General features: G+C 37.9%; 3 protein-coding genes across 3 annotated transcripts; 1 reads left to right on the top strand and 2 right to left on the bottom strand.

Annotated features, from left to right (window-relative positions):
* Positions 1 to 556: 556 nt before the first annotated feature.
* Positions 557 to 4,779, top strand: LOC110894085 (ATP-dependent (S)-NAD(P)H-hydrate dehydratase). The gene is made up of 10 exons (XM_022141260.2): positions 557 to 885; positions 1,029 to 1,105; positions 1,733 to 1,842; positions 1,919 to 2,033; positions 2,581 to 2,643; positions 2,762 to 2,925; positions 3,463 to 3,524; positions 3,873 to 3,939; positions 4,125 to 4,304; positions 4,449 to 4,779. The coding sequence occupies exons 1-10, from the start codon at positions 657 to 659 to the stop codon at positions 4,474 to 4,476; spliced, it is 1,095 nt and encodes a 364-aa protein (XP_021996952.1). The 5' UTR covers positions 557 to 656; the 3' UTR covers positions 4,477 to 4,779.
* A 1,461-nt stretch (positions 4,780 to 6,240) lies between these two features.
* On the bottom strand, positions 6,241 to 9,846 carry LOC110894086 (nuclear transcription factor Y subunit C-3). Its single transcript, XM_022141261.2, has 4 exons — positions 9,714 to 9,846; positions 9,552 to 9,633; positions 7,327 to 8,116; positions 6,241 to 6,484 (listed from the first exon to the last, which is right to left on the bottom strand). Exon 3 carries the CDS (start codon positions 8,114 to 8,116, stop codon positions 7,331 to 7,333), a length of 786 nt encoding a protein of 261 aa, XP_021996953.1. The 5' UTR covers positions 9,552 to 9,633; positions 9,714 to 9,846; the 3' UTR covers positions 6,241 to 6,484; positions 7,327 to 7,330.
* A 2,766-nt stretch (positions 9,847 to 12,612) lies between these two features.
* LOC110894087 (stem-specific protein TSJT1) lies at positions 12,613 to 15,476 on the bottom strand. The gene is made up of 5 exons (XM_022141262.2): positions 15,207 to 15,476; positions 14,135 to 14,375; positions 13,922 to 14,042; positions 13,098 to 13,207; positions 12,613 to 12,907 (listed from the first exon to the last, which is right to left on the bottom strand). Exons 1-5 carry the CDS (start codon positions 15,407 to 15,409, stop codon positions 12,872 to 12,874), a joined length of 711 nt encoding a protein of 236 aa, XP_021996954.1. The 5' UTR covers positions 15,410 to 15,476; the 3' UTR covers positions 12,613 to 12,871.
* Positions 15,477 to 20,598: the final 5,122 nt, after the last annotated feature.

Raw genomic sequence — 20,598 nt, 5'->3', positions numbered from 1 at the left:
ACATTTTACATTAAAAAAAAATCATAAATTTTCTAATAAAATTAGCACTACAGGCGAAAAACTTTGTGGGGAGCAGACTACCCCCAACCCAATAATTTAATAAAGCTTCATCAATGTGTGTCTATATATAAAATTACAAATGTGTGTATGTATATATATTATGGGCAGTTTATTTTTTTATTTAAAGGTAAAAGAGAAAATAAAAAAACAAGTGTGTATATAAAAAAGTATGTGTATATATGTATTATATTTATAATTTTTTTTGTTTCCTATTTTTAAGACAAATAGGAAAATTAAAAAATAAAAGGATAAATAGGTAAATTGCCGAAATCTTCTATAAAGTTTGAGAATTGCTAAAATCGTCCATGAGTTAACAATACATTTCATCTGATTTAATGATTTGAATGAAAATAGCAAAAAAAATGAAACATTACGAGTTAAGTTACAAAAAGTTTCATTTCCGGACTGAAACGACAAAAACGGCTCTCGGTTTTGACAGTTGTAACCCGTTTGCTCAATTTGTGACACGTTTGAATCATCCACATTCAATCAGCTTTCTTTCACTTAACAACATGTTGTAACTTCCCCCATTTAAACCCAATTCGTATATCTATCTAATTTAGGGTTGTTTGTGCAGTCGAAGGAATAACACACATATGCAGCAGTACTATGGTGGCATAATAAGGAGACAACAACACTTGATTAGGTGTTTGGGAGCTGATCACCAGAGCAACAGCATCAACACCCTTCGTTTAGTTAATAATAGTAACACAAGAATGCAATCTGCGATGAGTGGTGGCGGCCCCACTTTAGAGGCTGATGCTCTTAGTATTTTGAGGTCAATTTCTCCTACCCTTGATTCATCTAAGCATAAAGGCCAAGCTGGTGAGTCCCCTTTGCAAAATTGACAACAGATTTTGTATGTTCTGTGTTGAATTTGATGTGGGTATCAAGATTTTGATGTGAATTTACTGAAGAATTGATGTTTTGTCCCTGTTGTTGACATATGTTGTTGTTTGTTTAACCAGGAAAGATAGCCGTTTTAGGTGGTTGCCGTGAATACACCGGTGCACCCTACTTCTCTGCGATTTCGGCTCTTAAAATCGTTAGTCTGCACTGTCTTAACTCGTTTCTTTTGGGTGAAGCTAAACAAACAACACTGACACGCTATCCATACACAACTGATGTGCCATACCCCGTATGAAAGAGGGAGGGGGGGGGGGGGGGATGACGGGTTAGACTGGCACATCAAACGGGCCACGATGTTTTATAAAGTCGTAGCGTCATCAACTTATGTGGGCGTATGCTACCAATGAGGGGGAGGGGATGGTGTGTTAGACTGGCACGTCATACGGGCCACAATGTTTTATATGGCCGTAGCGTCATCACTTTACGCGGGCTGCATGATACCAATGAGGGGTTGGTCATACGAGGTTGTATGGCGTCTTAGACTGGCACATCATACGGGCCGCAATGTTTTATACGGGCCGTATGAGTTGGAGTCGTCAAATTATGTGGGCCCTAACCCTATGATGTAGTATACTAACACAAAACTGACTGACGTGACAGCGCACACAACAACACCACTGACAAAGTCATACGGCCCGTATGATTGTTTTTGCCCCGCCATACAGGCCGTATGATGACTTCATCTGGTGTATCTATAGCATCACCCTTGTTCGGACTATATTTCACTTCAAATTCATCTAACCGCACCCAAATTCTTACTCAGGGAGCAGATTTATCACATGTGATCTGCACTAAAGATGCTGCTCCAGTTATAAAAAGCTACAGTCCTGAGTTGATTGTGCATCCGTTGCTAGAGGAATCATACAGTGTGCGGTCAGTTATCAGTTAGTTACATCAGTTTTCTGCTCCTTTTCATACAAATTCGGTTCTGATTTTTATCAATTCTCAGAGAAGAAGACCGAAAGTCAGTCTCAACACTAATTCTCGCCGAAGTTGACAAGTGGATGGAAAGATTCGATTGTCTTGTCATCGGTCCCGGCCTCGGAAGAGATCCATTTCTTCTGGTGTGTTACTCTTTTTCATATCATTAGGATGTATATTAAAACATATAGTAAAAGGTTTAAACACAAAAGGCTATTAACATGCGACGGTACGCGACCACCAATATAACGTACGTAATTATGCAAATAACGTGTGTAATTATGGTTAACCCAACCCATGTGTAATTATGCAAATAAGGTGCGTAATTAGGGTTTAACCCAACTGATGCGTAATTATGCAAATAAGGCGCGTAATCAAGGTTTAACCCAACCCATGCGTAATTATGCAAATAACGTGAGTAATTAGGGTTTAACCCGACCCATGTGTAATTATGCAAATAATGTGCGTAATTATGTATTATAACGTGTGTGATTATGCAATAACGTGCGTAATTATGCAAAGTTAATTACTATTGTGCCACCACGTTCAATTGAAGGCCTAGATTCGATCAGATGTGCGGTTGAAATTCCCGCGTACGCATCGCACGATAAGGTGGTCTTGTACGTTAACCGGCCTCTAAACATATAATATGATTTTTTTTTTTGTTTATGATGTTTGTTATACTTGAAGGACTGTGTAAGTGATATTATGAAGCATGCAAGGCAACGCAACGTCCCGATGGTCATTGATGGGGTATGAATTCTAAGGAGCCATGGATATTTGTTTTCGTGAGATTTTATAATATTGTTTCTAGTTATATACTTCTGTATAACATATAATTCTTGTGGATGTTATACGAGTTGCTTTATAGGACGGGCTGTTTCTTGTCACAAACCGGCTTGATCTAGTCAGCGGCTACCCTTTAGCGGTTTTGACTCCAAATGTAAATGAATACAAACGCCTTGTTCAGAAAGTTTTGAACTGTGAAGTAAATGATCAAGATGGACCCCAGCAATTACTGTCTCTCGCGAGCAGGTAGTTTCTTTATTAATATACTCGGTTCATTTCTTTTTTCCATCCTTTTGTTGATAGTTTATTATAGAGGTGTAAAAATGAGCGGGTCGGCTAAGTTGGAACACATCTAAGGGCATGTTTGGTAGGGAAATATCAAGTGAAATTAACTGAGGAAAGAAATGCAGAGAAATAAATTTGGCTAAGTTTAATGGATTCCACTGTTTGGTAATGACAAAGATCCTAACACGAAAATGAGTACGGAAATCAATTTTTCTGCTTGGTAGGTAAAAACAGAGAAATGAAGATGAAATTTATTAATAACCGTGGGTAAAAAAAAAAAAAAAAAAAAAAAAAAAAAACTTTTATTGCAAGTTTGCCTATTAAACCAGTTACCAAAACCATAACAATCACAAGCTAGACTGCAATCATAGTAGTCAAAAAAGAGTTCTGAACGAGTTGCACGTGATAGTTGATACATAAATTGCAATCCGTTCTTCAATTATTACTGATGACGATTGTTTAATGTAATTAATGGATTGAAAACGTTACCTTTGGCAGTATTGGTGGTGTGACTATCCTTCGTAAAGGCCTATCTGATTATATTAGTGATGGCAAAGAAGGTACTACGTTTACATTTCACTTTTATTATCATCATCATATATTGTACATATGTAAGTTTGGTCAACATTTACGTGCAAAAGAAAGATTCATTCAGTGGACTCGTGTAACTAGAGGGAACAGTTTTAATTCATAATGTTAAAATGGATCAGTTTTTGGGTTAGATTCTATTGATAAGTCGGACGGGTAAAAAGTAAAAAACTAAAAAATAATCGAACACGTCAATTGGTCTAAAAACAACGCAAAAGGTATAGTCAAGTGTTTAAAACATCCTAAATTGCTTTATTATAAGATTGGATCATTATTCTGATAATATTTTTTTTGTGATCTTTATTTAAATGTATATGCAGTTAGATCAGTTAGTATATTTGGTTCCCCTCGACGTTGTGGTGGACAAGGTGATATACTCTCTGGAAGGTACTTCACTTATTTAACAACGCCCTCCTTACCCAATTAGCGTAAATTGCCATTCTACGGTCCCAAAAGGAAATTCGTGACTTATATATTGCTTCGTCACTTGCAGTAACATGTATCTTTGATCAACTTTTTTACATATTTGAATCGTTTCCTTTCTAGCTAAGTTTATAAGTTCTGTTGAGCAGTGTTGCAGTATTCTTGGCTTGGGCCCGGAAGCTTGTTGATAAAGAGGGGCCCACTATGAGCCCCACAATGTTGGGTTGTATTGCGGGGTCTGCTTTGATGAGGAAAGCTGCATCGCTTGCTTTTGAGGATAAGAAGAGATCAACCCTCACCACTGATATAATCGAGTGTTTAGGAAGAAGGTAATCTGCATACGTTTCCTTCATGACATTAGGGGTGTCGGGATTTTCATTTCATAAAATGTATCTATTGTTATCTTACAAAATGTTTTCGCAGTCAGCCAAATTTTATAAAATTCGTCTAACTGTAGTTGCATTCTTGTGCAGTTTGGAGGATATTTGTCCGGTGCGTTGAAGCTTTGGATGTTAATTATCATGTTGTCTTTTTTTCTTTCTCTTGGAGTTTTTATGAGTTTGAAGGATATTTTATTTTCGTTTCGAGTCAATGAGCAAGTTTGGAATAAATGCAGAAGTTTAGGTGCATATTTGGTCTGCAATTACAAGGTTGGAAGCTTCAACAGATAGTTATGTTCCGTGCTAACTGGTTTTCTAGGATCCTGTCGTCGTCATCTAATGAATTTAAGAATGAAAAGAATACCAGGGCCGGATTTGTTAACAATTCAAACGTCTATAAAGTGAAGTTGTCAGTATCGATGTTTCTTTGAAAGTTTTTATATCCTTAAGGCTACCCATTATACTCTTCATTGATCCATGATTGTCACCTCAGCGTCACATCACCATCTCCCACTCCCTCAACCTATATTATACACTCATTCCTCATCCCTCACTTTCTTCATTCCTCATCCCTCACCTTCTTTCTAATATTTTAAAAGAAAAATAGATAAGAGAAAGAGTGTGTGTGTGTGTGTGTGGGGGGGGGGATGGAGACCATGGGCTTGTGATTTCACTAGACCAGGACCCCCCCCCCCCCCCACACACACACACCACCCACCTCCGCGTCAGCACCGTAGGGACACCCCTGCTAGTATAACACCCTACCTAAGATTAGGATGGTAAAATCAACACTCACCCTTTCAAATATATGCGCACTCATCCATGCTTACACAAATAGTTGTAGTAAATAGTTGTAGTAAACTTTTGTTTATTAGACCAATAGTAAATTGAACGACATAAGTCATATCGTTAGATGTTTGACAAAAGCATAGATGCCAATGACAAAAACTTTTAGAGTAGTAGGTATATCTACATAACAATTGTCGATGAACTGAATTGGAAAATTGAATATTATATCCATTTTTGTAGTCATTTGTTGACTAAAGATTATGATAGAATAAATCATTTGATTTCGATATTGGTTAATCGATTGTTATTTGTATATGTTTATAAAAACAGTTGTTCCCCCCCCCCCCCCCCCCCGCACACACACACACCCCCACCTCCGAGTCAGCACCGTAGGGACGCTCCTGCTAGTATAACACCCTACCTAAGATTAGGATGGTAAAATCAACACTCACCCTTTCAAATATATGCGCACTCATCCATGCTTTAATGGTATGATACGATGCTTGCTTTTTATAAGTTGTGTTAGATGATATTTAGAGTAGAAAAATAACCGTTTAGTTAGTTGGCCCATATAATTTAAGTGAAACCTTTTGAGTGGTAAGTGCTTGAATGGTCTTTTGCCTTTTAACCCATATTTAAAACTTTGATTTTAGCCACCATGTTTATGGATATTGGTAGGGTGCCATAATTTTTTTCAACAACGTATTCGGTTAAAGTAATAAAAACCACTTGATCGCATTCGCTTACTCTCCTAACCAATTCATCCATCCTAAAGATTTACCGTTTGACCACTTACCCAACCTAGGTGTCGATCTAAGTCAAACCTGAGGTTGGCTAACCGAGTTAAGCTAAATTCATTTAACAACAAAATTAATGTCACACACGCCGGATGGGTTGACGATGAAAGGAAAGAAACAAGATGAAAAGAAAATAAAAAGAATAGTTGGGGGTCAGCCCAACCCTACCCATTTTGAGCCATACTAAGCGTGACACGACCCGTTGTCTAACCAACCATCTTGTGACCCCTACCTAACCATATAGAATGTATCTACAGATATGCATATAAGGAATCAGCAAGCGTATGTAGGCCATCAAATGAGCAAACAATATACCTTCTGCATTGGATATCAGTTTAACTTTCCAAAACCTGGTCCGGATATAACACATGTTTGCCGCCAACATCATAGAACAGCACGTAGGCACACACACACATAATTAAGTATGACTACAAGCATTCCTAATAAACCACATGAAAATTTAACCTTAATACAAATTCCCATTAGTAAGCAGCGTTCGTCTACAGCCACCATTCTTCAGAATTCCATCTCGTGTAAAGCTTCCTGTAACCACACAAATCATCAAATCAATGACGGTCCACAAATAACAAGGTTATTCTCAAAGACGACAGTTTCAACCCATTTACCTAGGGCTGCAAGCGAACCAAACGTTCAACGAACAATTCGTGAACTGTTCGGCGAGAGGTTTGTTTGTGTCCGTTCGTTTATTAAACAAATGAGCACGAACAAGAAATTTCGTTCATTTAGTTAAATGAACGAACATGAACAGAGGTCACGTTCATTCATTTATGTTCATGAACGTTCGGTAACATGTTCGTTTATGTTCGATTGTATTCGATAGTTCATTAGTGTTTTTAGTTTTTATATTTTATTTAAACACTTCAAAATTACGACAAATAAAATATTCAATAAATGTCAGTGTATTATATATGTTGTTCAAGAACGCAGATTAAATGTGTTCGTTTGATCCCATTTGTGTTCATGAACATTAGTCTGTGTTCATTTATGTTCATCAATGTCCGTTGCCTAAAATTAAAAAATGAACGCAAACGAACATGAACACATTCATTTCCTTAACAAACGAGCACGAACATAAAATCTCGTTGGGTAAGTGTTAACGAACAGTTCGTGAACACATATATTTCTTAATCAACGAACACAAACAAGGTCTTGTTCGTGTTCTCGTTCGGTTCGTTTATAGCCCTACACTTACCTACAAATGGGTCATTTTGGGCTATGGACCTACGATTTATCTCTTACGGGTCATTTTGGTATTTCAAATTTTACCTATTTGACCCCTTAGAACAGAGATAAAACATCGGACTTTAAGGCAACACTTGAAACAGTAAAATCATGATCATCAACATGCACGATTAATCGTATACCTGGTTAAGCGTCTTCCTGCGGTTCTTGCTGTTGCTGTTGCGGCCACATAGGCTGCGCCATATAAGGACGAGGCTGCTGGCCGTAAAGCGCTTGAGGATCCACAGGCTTACCCATATACATCCCCGAACCACCAACCTGTGGAGGCGGCATATAGTAATACGGTAGACCCTCAGTCGGAGCCCCAACCGGAATGGGCCCACCTCTCGGGATTGTCGAACCAATCACCTCATCTTTCAAATCTTCTCGCGGCACTATATCAACCAAAAAGTCAAAAATATCAGTCCTCGTAATTGCAGCCGCAATATCATTCTTCTGAAGAGTCCTCCTTTTGTTTTCTTCAGTGTGGTTCCATGACCGTAAAGTCAACTCGAGAATAAACATTTCACAAGCGCGTGCAAATATCACCGGTGCTTCGGCGGATATCATCCGCACGTCTTCATCCGCTTTCATTATCTTTTTTATTCTAGCTAATGGGAGACTGTGGTTTTTGAAATCGGTGGTTTGCTCGATCTCGTGGAACTGGTTTGCCCAGAAGTTTTGGAGTTGTTGGTGCAGTTGTTGTTGCTGTTGCTGGTGGATGTGTTGGTACGCGAGTTGTTGTTGGGCCAGTTGGGCCGGGGGAGAAGGGAGACCGGAGGTTTGTGATGGTGGGACTGGCCCGCCAACCGATGCGGGGGGTACGATTCCCATCATTTGATTCGGGGGGTATGGTGCCATGCTGTATGGCATTTGAGTTGTGTTACCGACAGCCCCCATGCCTGGGGCCTGTCCATGACCTTGTTGATCCATCTTCAAATCAGAAAACGTTAATATAAAAAAATGTGGTTAAAGGTTAAACAGTCGATGAATTACTCAACAAGTACATAATCAAAAGCAGAAAACGTTAGCATACACACTGTGGGTAAAGAGTAAAGATAAGAAGATTTACATTCATGAAAAGAACTTGCTTCAATATTATTAAAAATCCTTATTAACTACGGAAAATCTAACCAAACCAAACCAAGCTACAAGCCTACAACTATCAACATGACATCAGACCATGCGGTGTGGGGATCGTCCCCCACCGGCGCCGCGCGTCCCCTCCGTCGCACACCGCCCCCCTCCCTCTGTCGAGTCGCTGGCGTCCAAGAACAGACGATTGGGACGAGCCATGTGATTGGCTGATGGTGGGCCCCTCAAGTTGTTCTCTCTCTCTCCTTTATTATATATTAGTTTTTTATTAACTTTGGGTAGTCCCCACACCCTTGGGTAGTCCCCTTTGGATGGTCCTTCATCGAATGTGACGTGGCGCCTACGTGGCGGATAGTCCCCAAAGGGACTACCCAAACCACACCCCATGGTCTCACATGCAAGATCAAAATGTTAATATTTTACCTTATTTACCTCAAATCAAGTCCTTACTCCTTACCATGCGGGGGGCAAAATTCATTCTTGTTGTAGCCACACTGCGCATGCATGCTACTATTCTCTAAAATCAGTTTCCATAATAGCTTTTATAAAAAACGGCTGAAACGTGCGCCTCAAGGCGAGGCGTCTGAGGCAGCGCCGGGGGGGGGGGGGGGGTGTTGTACATTGCTCGTAGGGTTGAGGCGCTAAGAAAACCTGCGTCTCAGGTGTGCATCAGGGGTTTTGATGTTTTTGACTTTTTGTGTCAATTTAAAACATTTCACGTCTTTTTTATGTGTTTTTGACGTTTTTGATGAATCTGATGATGTAATTAGTCGGTATTTTTTTCGTAAGATATATGATTTTTATATTTATTTTTTAGTTCCGCCTCGTTAGACGAAGGGAAAACGGCTCGTGGCACAATTCCGTACTTTTTAAACTCAGTTTCCATTACCTAAATTATACATTGTTACAAAGACATGCCTAGGAATACATGGTCAACAAGAGGCAAAAACTAAAGTTAAAAGGCAATTAAACACAGTTCCTAGATCTCCAACAGAAAAGTAAGTTCCATTTCAAACAACCATGAAACATAACATCATTCCCTAACTTCAAACAGATACTAACATCCATACAATCACATAAAACTTTCACCCTACGAGTAAATAATTACGAAAATGCCACCGCGTTTTTTTTCTTTGCGTTTTCATGCCTTTTTTACGTTTTGTACGATAAGGCTGTTTGTTTGTAGGTGAACTCTAAGTCTACAAATTAATTAGTAAACAAATATCCTAAAAATTAGGGCATATATAGATAGATAATAAAACTAATTATATACCTGGTATACTGTTTAGAAAGTTGAAGAGCTGCTTCAATCAAACGCACAACTAATTCAATGCAAACTCAATTGAGAGAAAAATCTGAAATAAGAAGTAGATCGAGTTAAATAAGAGGGATTTCGTGTGCTGAATTGAATACTTAAGAGACATAGAGATGAAACCTGTTGGATTGAGTAGCAAAGTGTGAGAAATTGAAGAAGAGCTAGGGTTTGAAGTTGATCGAAAAAGAAAGTGAATGAATGAATTGATAATGGGTGGGGGTGTTATGTTTATATAGTAAGGAAAAAGACACTTTTGTTAGGGATTTGTTTTTGTTTGTTTGGCGTATTCATGTCGCTCTAGATGACTAATTAGATGTAATAATATTTTTTAACTAAATCATATTTAAATATAATTATTTATGGTTAATCGTGATTAATAGTTTTCATCGAGATCGAGAGGTTTTATTCGAGTTATTGAAAAAGGAAGTGAGTGAAGAAGTTGATCGAAAAAGGAAGTGAAAGAAGCAAGGAAAAAGACACATTTGTTACGGATGTCGTCTTGTTTGACGTATTCATGTCTCTCTCTAGATGACTGATTGCACATAATATATTTTTTTAATTAAAATTGTATTTAAATATAATAATTATTCATGGTTAATCGTGATTAATAAAAAGTCAACTTTCATCGAGATCGAGAGGTTTTATTCGATTATAGAAAAGTGTTGTCGACTAATAAATCTACTTCACTTGTAGAAAAGGGTTGTTTTCTTTAACATCTAAATTTTTTTCTCTCGTAAATCTTATACGAAACCTAACAGGTAATTATTCTTGACCACTAGGCCAAAACCTAATTGAAGTATTGATGATTTAGTTTCACTAATCATTTTATATAATTGTGATTTACACTTTAACTCAGACGAATTTTAAGTTAATCTTAATATGGTTAGGAGGTGTGGAAGCATGCCAGTATAAGTTAATCTGATCACAAGCCTAATGAATGGAGGTGGTCAAGTAGAGGTGTACAAAAAAACCAGTTTTAGAACTGAAACCCAAAAAAAACGATTTTTTTAAAAACCGGTTTCAACCCGAACCGAACTCGCGGTTTGTATAGCAGTTAGCATTTGGTAAAAAGTGTCAACAAACATCAAGAATTAGTGAATCAAAAAGCATATGAAGCAAGAAGGCTGGAGATTATATTAGGTTTAAGTTGGGGTTTGTTTGTACTATACTTAAATTTTCATAGACCAATGTAATAATTTTCAGTTGAAAATGAAATGAATGTGGTTTGTTGATTTCGAATTAAACATAATGCATTGAACATTATGGATGTGTCACTGTTTGCTACAATGAAATCAAAACACCAAATTTATATAAAAAATTGCACAAACAAGCAGAAAACATTATGGTTTTAATTAAAGAGAATTGGATAAACCACAACACTTACAGTAACTTCTAATGGGTTGAAATCAATAATGTCCATACCACGAACCGTCCATAGCGACGCCCACATTGCCAAAGTTAGCTTGATAATTGGGGGTGGAGTTGGATACAAATCTATTGAACATAGGGTTTTTGTTAACTGATCGTGGAAGAAGCCTTTAAACGTTGCTATAGGGGTGAAATGACCAAAACGCCCCTCACGTGTGGAGCTCAAGGGGGGAACTAACGACTCAGTGGACGGAAGGGAAACAGAGGGACGTTATGTGTTAAAAGATGAAACGTCAAGTATGTAAGGTGTTAAGGGTGGACTGAAGGTGTGAATTCATGCAAACCATAGGGATGGAAATTGCAATTTACCTTACCTGGTTGTCCCGACGTCATTAGGTATCAAAACAACGGCCGGACATGGAAAATTACTCGCAACCCCACTCATAAAATTGCCTACCAACGCAAAGGCAGTCCGCAAGGCCCATGTGACGAAGAAACTGGCACGAGTACAAAACCAATTTTTTGATGGTGTCAATTTCTTTTTTTTGGGTTTGTCTTATAATACAAAGCATCAAATAATGACATTACTCCGTTATTAAATAAACTCACCACCAAAAAATTGATTACACGGCACCATTAAATGCTTACAAGTTATACATCACCATAAAATTGATTTTTTGAGGTTTAAGTTTGCTAATAGCACCAAAATACACCTTATAATTGATTTTTTTAGGCTTAAGGTTGCTAATAGCGCCAAAATACACAATAAAATTGATCTTTTGAGACTGGAACTTTTAAATTACACCAAAATACTTATCTCTAAAATTCAAATCGAAATCTAATTTCTTCTTTATTTACCTGCAACTCATTTTAAACCAATCTCATAAATTAGCGCAACTCCATCTCTTGTTTTTTATCTGAACAAAATATTTTTTTTCATTCGGTGTCCACCGGGTGTTTTGCGTTCATGTATCAAGCCACACGTCATCATCATCTTTGTCCTCATCCTCTACATCTAAAGTTTTGTCGAACTCTAGAGCTTCACTAGTTCCAAATTCTTGTAACCGGCGATCGCCATACATACCGTTGAACGAAGACCTTCACTCAAGTACTTGAATGAGTTGTTTAATGTTAGTTACTTTTGTCGTGAGCATTTGCATTTGTGTATAATTGGAATTTTATTGGAAAATAATAATAAAAAGTTTGGAATTTTGCAAAACTATTAAAAATTTATATTTTTTTTTTCTTATCTTATTTTTTGGAGCTACGTAGATTTGTTTTTTTGTTGCTATATACATTTGTTATTATTCGGTGTACCGGTAATTAAATGGTGGGTAATTCATATTGACATGTGTTAGAGGTTTGTGGTTTCTATCATTGATTAAATTGTGGGTGATTTTTCTATCAAAGATGGGGAGAATGATGGTGCGACGACCCAAGACGGTATGGACAGAGCCGCACATCATGGTGGTGACTGGTGGCAACAAGCTTTTCCTAGGATAACGGACCGTTATACAATGCATCACACGACTATATAGCAAATGGACTTTATGTTAGATGAGACACAATTTAATGACCATTTGATAATGATTTTATAACTATTTTCACCATATAATAAAATGTGTTTTGTCACAGATAAGAAATTGCCAAATTGATACGTCAATGCATACTTTATACTTATATCAGTTTCCTACTTTAATTGCAATAACACCGTGAAGCCCACAGGCCCACACGCTTAGGCAAATAGATAACAACCATAAATTATACATTCATAGTCTACCCAAACTTTATTACACATGTCTCTGTACACATACAACAACTTGAAAACTACAGCCTCAGCCCCAGCCTCTAAACCCATAAAACCAAACATCTAATCATCATCGTCGTCGTCGTCGTCGCTCTGCAAATGTTTACTGTGTGGCCGATAGCATCGACGGGGCTCCCACCTGAAAAAATATCAACCAAATGTCACATTTTGAAACCAACATATACCTAAGCTTATCATATTATGAAGTTGGACCACAAGATATATACTACAAACCACCAAAATGGAGCTGAAAAAGACCACAATTTAGATAGAAAAACAATTGCATGTTTAGTGGATGAGATTTAATATTATATGATTATATGTTATACCATATATTTTGCGCCCCATATCTCTTCCTCAGTTGCAGGAACGGCTGTGATTTTGTTCTTGGGATTTTCGTAGCATCTCAGCTCTCCAATTGCTGTCGAGTAGAAGCATCCTGCATCACACATTTAAACCACGTTTTAGAAAAACTTTAAGGAAAACTTGAAAGTTGAAACTCATCGAATTGATGAAACGGGTTGAACCCCTACTGGAAAACAGACTTTCACCGACGGAAATATCAACAATGGGCAACGGACCACTATTGCCAATAAAACAATACACAAAAGCATTGAACTTTTTAAAGTTCGTCGGTCAAGAGAGCAGACAACTTACCTGACAACAGGAAATAAATTCCTATCTTTGAAAAATAGAGGTATACTGAACATAAAAATAATTTTAAAAAATTACTATTTTTTTATGCCATGTTGGTAACAAGATTTTCGGATAAGATATTTGTTCTCGGTGATCCGTTGGTAATATCTTTTGGTGAAGTCGTTACCCATGCCCAGTTTTCCCATGAAACTTCACCGAGGCATTACAAACGGTTCGTATCTCCACGGATGGTTAAACGAAAATGAAAGTCTCCTTATGTTATAGATACAACTGTATAGATCTTTTTATTCAAAGAAACTAAGTCATTACTATAATAATATTTTCTTCATATATAAAGTATTAGTTATTTATAAAAAAACGAGACGTTTCTGGGCCTAACCCACCCGACCCGACTCATTATGATCCATAATAAATTTTGTTCCGTTTCTGCCGGAACTCATTTTGTCCCGTTACACAACTAGATGGACCACCATAACAATATCGGATAGAACCGAACCTTGAGGGAATGAAGCAAGTGACTTGCCACAGCCAACTTTAAGCAAATCAGCATCATCAGCAAATGCAACACACCCATCAGCTGTGATTCCCCAATACAAAGGAACCTTACCATGTTGATCCTGTCATTATCACCACCAAAACCACTTATCATTAAACAAATTAAACCATCTTAATCATCACAGTAAATATTAGGTGAATAATTATGACTTACAGTTGCCACAAATAAAGTAGAGGTTGACTTGTCAAACACAACAAAGGAAAAATCTCCAATAAAATGACCCACAACTTGGTTCATAGGATATGGGGCTCGATCACGAAGAGCCTTGTACGCCTCGATCACCAAAACGACCTCGTTGGCGGATTTCGATAGCCCGTATTGCTGCTTTAGGCTGCCCAAATTGTCAAGGGCTCCTTCAAACAAGCAGAATATCTCGTCTTTGACCGCAAAAGATCTGCAAATTTGATCATAGATTATGTTATTTTATACACCTTCTAAGCTCATTGATGGATTCATAGATGCGATGCTTATAAAATCATGACATATATCATCATTAATCGCTATTTATAGCGAGTACAAGAAAGATACAATCAATCTAAAAATCCATAAACCGATGAACGGAAACATTTAGGGGAAGCTCGAGTAGGCTCAAGCCTGTTTAACTTTAGAGTGCTCAAGCTCGAGATCGATTCGAGCTTTATTTCTAAAGCTCGAGATTAGTTAGAGCTTTATAAATCATCATTTATTCCCACACCCTTCCTCTCTGTCTCTCTCCGTACATATAGTGAGAGAGATAGAGTGAAAAAATTATGGAAATAAGATTTTAAGGGTGTGGGAATAAAATAAGCCTATTTTAATTATAATTATTATATACAATATATTATATATTATCTATAGTTATTTTTATCATAGTTTTATAAAATTTCAAACTCGTGAGTTGACTCTGGCTCGTTTATTAAACAACTTAATTTTCAGTCTCGACGCGAGGCTCGGTCTCATTTAAGCTCAAGCTCGGCTCAATTTGATCTTTTAGCGAGCCGATCTCGAGCAGCTAGTTTGATCAAAATCTCAGAAACTGATCAACTATAGTCTGTAAACAGAATATTCCAATACAATCATACCGACTTGTACATCGTGAATTAAAACTTGTACTCTTTCAATTCAAATTTATTCAGCAATCTTATCATTGACTAAACTGAATTAATTCAACCAATTTCTAGAATCTAACATCAACATGCAATCGAAACAATAAATCATGAATCTAACACAATATTTGAATTTATACCTCGGGCGAGTAATCGACTCGTTCTGGTGAGTATACGCCAACATAACATCATCTCCGATCTGCATCGACACTGCGGCAGAGTTGTTTCCGACGAACCGGTTAATTAGAGACTTGCCGGTGATCTTCGGCGACGGCGTACGGCTGCCGGCGGCAACCAGCTCCTCCGGCGGTGAAACAATTGAGCTGCTGAAAACCCCCAACATCGTAATTATCTTCCAAATTGAAGGCGATTTCTGTAAGAAGAAAACAGAGTAATGAATAATAATGAGAGACTGATCAGAGAATGTGGTTAAATTTATAGGAATGCTGAGGGTAGTATTGTCATTTTGTAATGTTATTATTTTTAGTATTTTATGGAAAGTAGATTGTGACCGAGGGTATTGTTGTCATTTAAAGTTCGATTATTCATTCGTGTAAACCTAATGATAAAAGGTCATTCGTGCTCGTGAATATACACAACGACGGTGAACGTCTCATATTATTATAGAAGAAACTCACCGTACAAGAGCTAATTTTGATAAAATCCCTGACTAAATCCAGAAGATGTGAGGGTGTTATTGTCGTTTTGTAATGTTATTTTTAGTATTTTATGGAAAATAGATTGTGAGTGAGGGTATTATTGTCATTTATAATGTTAATTTTAGTATTTTATGGAAAATGTTTTTTTTGAACTACCAATAAAGTCTGATTACCCAGGTAAACCTAATGGCTAAAAGTCATCTACGTCCGAGAACACAGAGAATGTTGGTGGACCGGCCACCACCAATGCACAAAAAAGGTATCGTTCTAACTTCTAAAGCTCATTGTTGTAAAACCGCTAACTCAACCCTAAGGGTGCAAACGAGCTGAACTTTATCGAGTCTGAACTGAACTTGAGCCTAAAATAAAGCTCGTTTATTTATCGAGCCTAAGTCTAGCATGTGAAGCTCGTCAGATTCGTCAAACCTTATGAAGCCTTAGTGTAATGTTAGTTTTTATTAATATATAATAACATTTACTACTTATTTAAAGATGTCTACTAAATGAGCCGAGCTGAGCTTATTTAAACTTGTTTACGATCCGAGCCCGAACCTAAAAAATTAAGCCTGTTTAGTAAACAAGCCTGATCCCAAGCTTCACTTATTGAGCTCATAAGTCTAAACGAGTCTATTATTTATATTATTTTTATTTAATATATTAATAAACAAGTCGAAGTCGAACCCGAGCTTAAGAAGTTACTAAGGACCTAAACTCAAACTCTCTTAAGTTAATCGAGCTCAAACTCGGCTCGTTTTAACTCAACCCGAAGATTTGAGTGTCTTAGGGTGAGAGGGGCGTCTTCGGGGAGGGCAAGCGGGGAGGGGTTTCACCGGTCGGGGAGTACACCGCCATTGATGCGGTGAGTAGAGAGAGGAGGGAGGGTAGGTGGCGGCTCACCGATGAGAGGGGAGGAGAGAGAGAGGAGAGAGGAGAGAGAGGACCAATCACAGCTTTTCTTTATTTTTTTATTTTTTTTATTTTTTTTAAAAAACCAATTCACCTAATAGGGGAGTGGCGCCATCAAATGGGGGTGTTAGGGGAGTTTAAGAGGGGAGTTGACGTGGCACACGGGGATTGGTTTGGCGTAAGAGAGGGCACTCACCTATTAGGTGTGCACCCCCTTCACCCTTATTGTAATGTTATTTTTAGTATTTTAAGGAAAATATATTGTGAGTGAGGGTATTATTGTAATTTGGAACGTTTGTTTTAGTATTTTACGCGAAATAGATTGGGAGTGAGGGTGTGGGGCCCAGTTGTAGCGATGATATCCGTGCTTGAAATGGAGAGGGTGTGGCCCACGTGTCCTGTGTTTTTATCTTGCTATAGTGCCAGAAGGGTTTTTATATGCTACGGTAATGTCCACGGAGGCTAGCTATGTTCTTTTTTTAGAGTGATTTTTTAGTTTGGGGTTGAGACTCCTCTCTCCAATTATTGAAGCATAATTTTATTTGTGACATTTAAGATGTGATATGGGGATCATCATTTTTGCTAGACAAAATGATTTAAATGTTTGGTATAAGCTAATAAGCCTAAGATTTTAGTTATAAGATGTGACATGGGTTGGTGGCATATGCAGGGGCGGACCTACGTTACGAGGAACGGGGTCCCCGGACCCCAATCTTTTTTTAAAAAATAGTAGAAACGGTATATAAAATTGTCTATGGACCCCATAAAATAATTTAGTTGGACCCTATAACAATGAAAGTGAGCCTAGTGCAGTGGTAAAACCCCTTGTTTACAAACAAAAGGTCATGGGTTCGATACCTGTTTCTTCCTTTTTTTGTGTGTTTTTTTTTGGACCCCATTGTCTAAAAATCCTGGGTCCACCACTGGGCATATGGGGTTTGCTATACTCACATTCCTTGAATCTGATTTTACATCATCTAACGCTATTATACGATCGTTTGATGTATACGCAAATGGCTTTTTGAAATTAAATGAGCTATGATTTAACATGCAAACAATTATTTGTAATTAAGGGGAGTGGGGGTATGATTTGACATAAAGACACACAAACAACTGCTTGATTTAACCTCAAATACTCGTTTAAAAAAGAGAAAATTACCATTTTAGCCAAGAAAATAGTCAATTTACCATTTCAGCCAAGTCATGAGTCTTTGGAAAGACCATCTCTATTCCCAATGCGGCTGATGCCTCTTTTTCTTGCTTTTTTCTGTCAGCCAATCATCCATCGACACGTGTAACAGTAATGATTACTTCCAGAGTGACTCAGCCAGACTCATCCAAAGCCTCTAACAAGAGGCAAGCCGGATGGCTTGCGTCTGGCTCAAGAGGTAACACATTATTTTATGCGTCCGTTCCAGACCCGTCGGATGAGTTTGTAACGCAACAAAAAGTCAGGTTCCGAGACGCATCACTTGAGTCGGCCGACGCAAGGCAGGCGTTTGGGTCAGAGCAATCACATCAGTCACATCACAGTCGCTGTCAAAAATTTCGTGGAGGATCTTTAGTGATTTGCGACGCTTGCCATGCGTCGCAAACGCATCAGCTTTGCTGTCACAAATATAAGATCTTGAATGCAAGTTAATTTTTTTGCGACTATCCATCCGTCGCTAACGAATGCAAGTTAATTTTTTTTTTAAATATGCCGGTTTATCTTAAAGTTTTACTAACTTTACTTTGAACGGTCACCTTGATAATAAACGTTGATAATAAACGTTGATAATAAACGTTGATAATAAACGTTCGGCGAAATAAAACAAAACAACATTAAAAAGTACTTAGATTTATAGTTAAACAAACGTTCGTCGAAACAAATTTCACATTAAACAATATTTGGACGCGGTAAGCAACGCCAAAAATACAATTTATCTGCCATAAACCTTCTATATGTCATAAATTTTTCCTTCATATCACTAGTGAGACTGATCGGTTTATCCGTGAGCAGATGTTCCATTATCATACATAGATAAACTGCTTCGTTACCAAACAGGGAGCTGCGAGACACGACGTAGTCGTCATTCATCTCAAATGACATTATTTTTTCCTGTTTTCCTGATTTTTTCCAGTATTGCATGTCAACCAATACTGCTCCTAGATATACCGCAATTTTTGTAAGCTTGGGAACGACAACTTGTCGGTATTTCTCGCCTTCGCAAATGTCTGCACAGGGATACATTAACAGTTGTTGGGTCGCCAGGTCGAGTCGTAGCATTAGCCATTCCTTATTTTCTAGCGGTATAGGAAAAAAAACGTAATCAACGTCAAAAAAGGATGGGTACGGCTTGAACTTACCATTGCAATAAGTTGCCACGTTTTTTGGAACGGAGTCCAATAAACACTCATAAAACTTTGGTGGTAGAATTGTCCAACGAAGATTTAACATAGGGTCTTTCAAAATTTTTCTAGTTCTCCAAGACATCAGTCTACCAACCCAGCCTTCAATATGCTGTAAAAAAAAAGTTTAATTTAGTTACAGATGCATTTAATAAAAACAATTTTTTTAACATAGTAGTTTATATATTTTACTGTTTCGTTGAGGTTGCCGTTAGAACGAAATCCCAACAAAGTTCCCCAAAAGTTTTTGTCGAGCTGAACGTATCTAGTAAAAACCGCCGAATAACAAAACGGAGCGTCTCCGCTACGATAGAATTCTACCACATCTTTAGACCAATTCTCGTTTTCGTCGTCTGGTATCGCCCACCTACCTCTGTTGTGCTGGTGTAAGCTATGTCTATTATGTACATAGTCACCTTCATCAATATCACGTCGATTTTCAATTTCCTTAGTAGATTTTCCGCTTTCGTCTGCATTTGCCGGCCTTCTCAATCGACTTAGTATCCAACTTGATGCCTTTTTAGCGGGTTGAGAGCAGTATTCGTCACTCGCTAAATCTTTTCCTCTCCGATTCGACATAAATAAATAATTTCTGTCTAAAAATCTTTGCAAATGTGATGATTTTTTTAGTGTACGTTATTTTTTTTATCATTAATATGGCGATTTATATAAAACTTTTGCCAAAATAAAAACAATAGTACTTTTACTGTAGAGACGCATAAGAAATTGTGGCAAACTCATTAGATAGGTTCCAAACTCATTAGATAGGTTTCAAACTCATCAAACCATGTGCAAACTCATTCGATGCGTCCCAAACTCATCAAAACACGTGCAAACTCTTAAATATTCAAAGTCAACGTTCAGTGCTCACGTGGACGCATCACAATCGGGTTACTGGTTCCCACCTCTTGACGGAGATCCGACCCTTCAAGTTCTATCCGGCGGTGGTGTGTCGGAGATCCGGCCGTTCATATTCAGATCAGTCATTCTTTTGAAGAAGATCCCACCTTTCTTACTCTGATCCGTCATACCCTGGTTCCATTTAGTGCTCATCTACACGATTAGGGATTCTGACCCGAAGAGGTGTGACCCGAACCGATGTAAGTTTGTTGAAGACGATCCGACCCGACCCGTCAAACCGCCATCGTTTCTCTCTCGGGGACCACAATGGACTGGAATTGTTGGGATGATTTCCCTTTACCACCCATCAACAATGCAGATGACCTCATGCATTCTGCCACTGCATTCGTGGACAATGCCGCTCCTTCCGCCAAACCGGTAAGCAAACCATGTGTTCTTATAGATTTATTATTATTTTGGTTATAATCTTGCCTTTATGTTTTTTCTGCATTTCATTATGATTGTTTAGGTTAAGAATCCTAGAATTAGAGTTAGAGCTGTTTGGACAATCATCGATAGGATCAAGAAAACAGTCACTGCAAGGATACAACTTAGGTTGAGGGATAGTGTCTTCGGGCACTATTTGGATATTGAGTCTGTGATTTGTGAAAGCCCATTGTTGTTCTGTGTTGCCCGACATCAGGCTTTCACTGAAAACCCTAGTCATGGAATATGT

This window comes from Helianthus annuus, chromosome 12 (assembly GCF_002127325.2).
Source record: "Helianthus annuus cultivar XRQ/B chromosome 12, HanXRQr2.0-SUNRISE, whole genome shotgun sequence".
Classification (NCBI taxonomy): domain Eukaryota; kingdom Viridiplantae; phylum Streptophyta; class Magnoliopsida; order Asterales; family Asteraceae; genus Helianthus; species Helianthus annuus.
The sequence above is the reverse complement of the archived record's forward strand: the minus strand, read 5'-3'. Positions and strand labels throughout refer to the sequence as shown.

Excerpts from the sequence above, each read along its gene's own strand:
- LOC110894085 (XM_022141260.2), top strand. The coding sequence starts at position 657 with ATGCAGCAGTACTATGGTGGCATAATAAGGAGACAACAACACTTGATT. Across the intron at positions 2,034-2,580 it reads GAAGAGATCCATTTCTTCTG|GACTGTGTAAGTGATATTAT; the intron begins GTGTGTTACTCT and ends TTATACTTGAAG. Across the intron at positions 2,644-2,761 it reads TCCCGATGGTCATTGATGGG|GACGGGCTGTTTCTTGTCAC; the intron begins GTATGAATTCTA and ends GTTGCTTTATAG.
- LOC110894086 (XM_022141261.2), bottom strand. The coding sequence starts at position 8,116 with ATGGATCAACAAGGTCATGGACAGGCCCCAGGCATGGGGGCTGTCGGT.
- LOC110894087 (XM_022141262.2), bottom strand. The coding sequence starts at position 15,409 with ATGTTGGGGGTTTTCAGCAGCTCAATTGTTTCACCGCCGGAGGAGCTG. Across the intron at positions 14,043-14,134 it reads CTACTTTATTTGTGGCAACT|GATCAACATGGTAAGGTTCC; the intron begins GTAAGTCATAAT and ends TGATAATGACAG. Across the intron at positions 13,208-13,921 it reads ACTTGCTTCATTCCCTCAAG|GATGCTTCTACTCGACAGCA; the intron begins GTTCGGTTCTAT and ends TGTGTGATGCAG.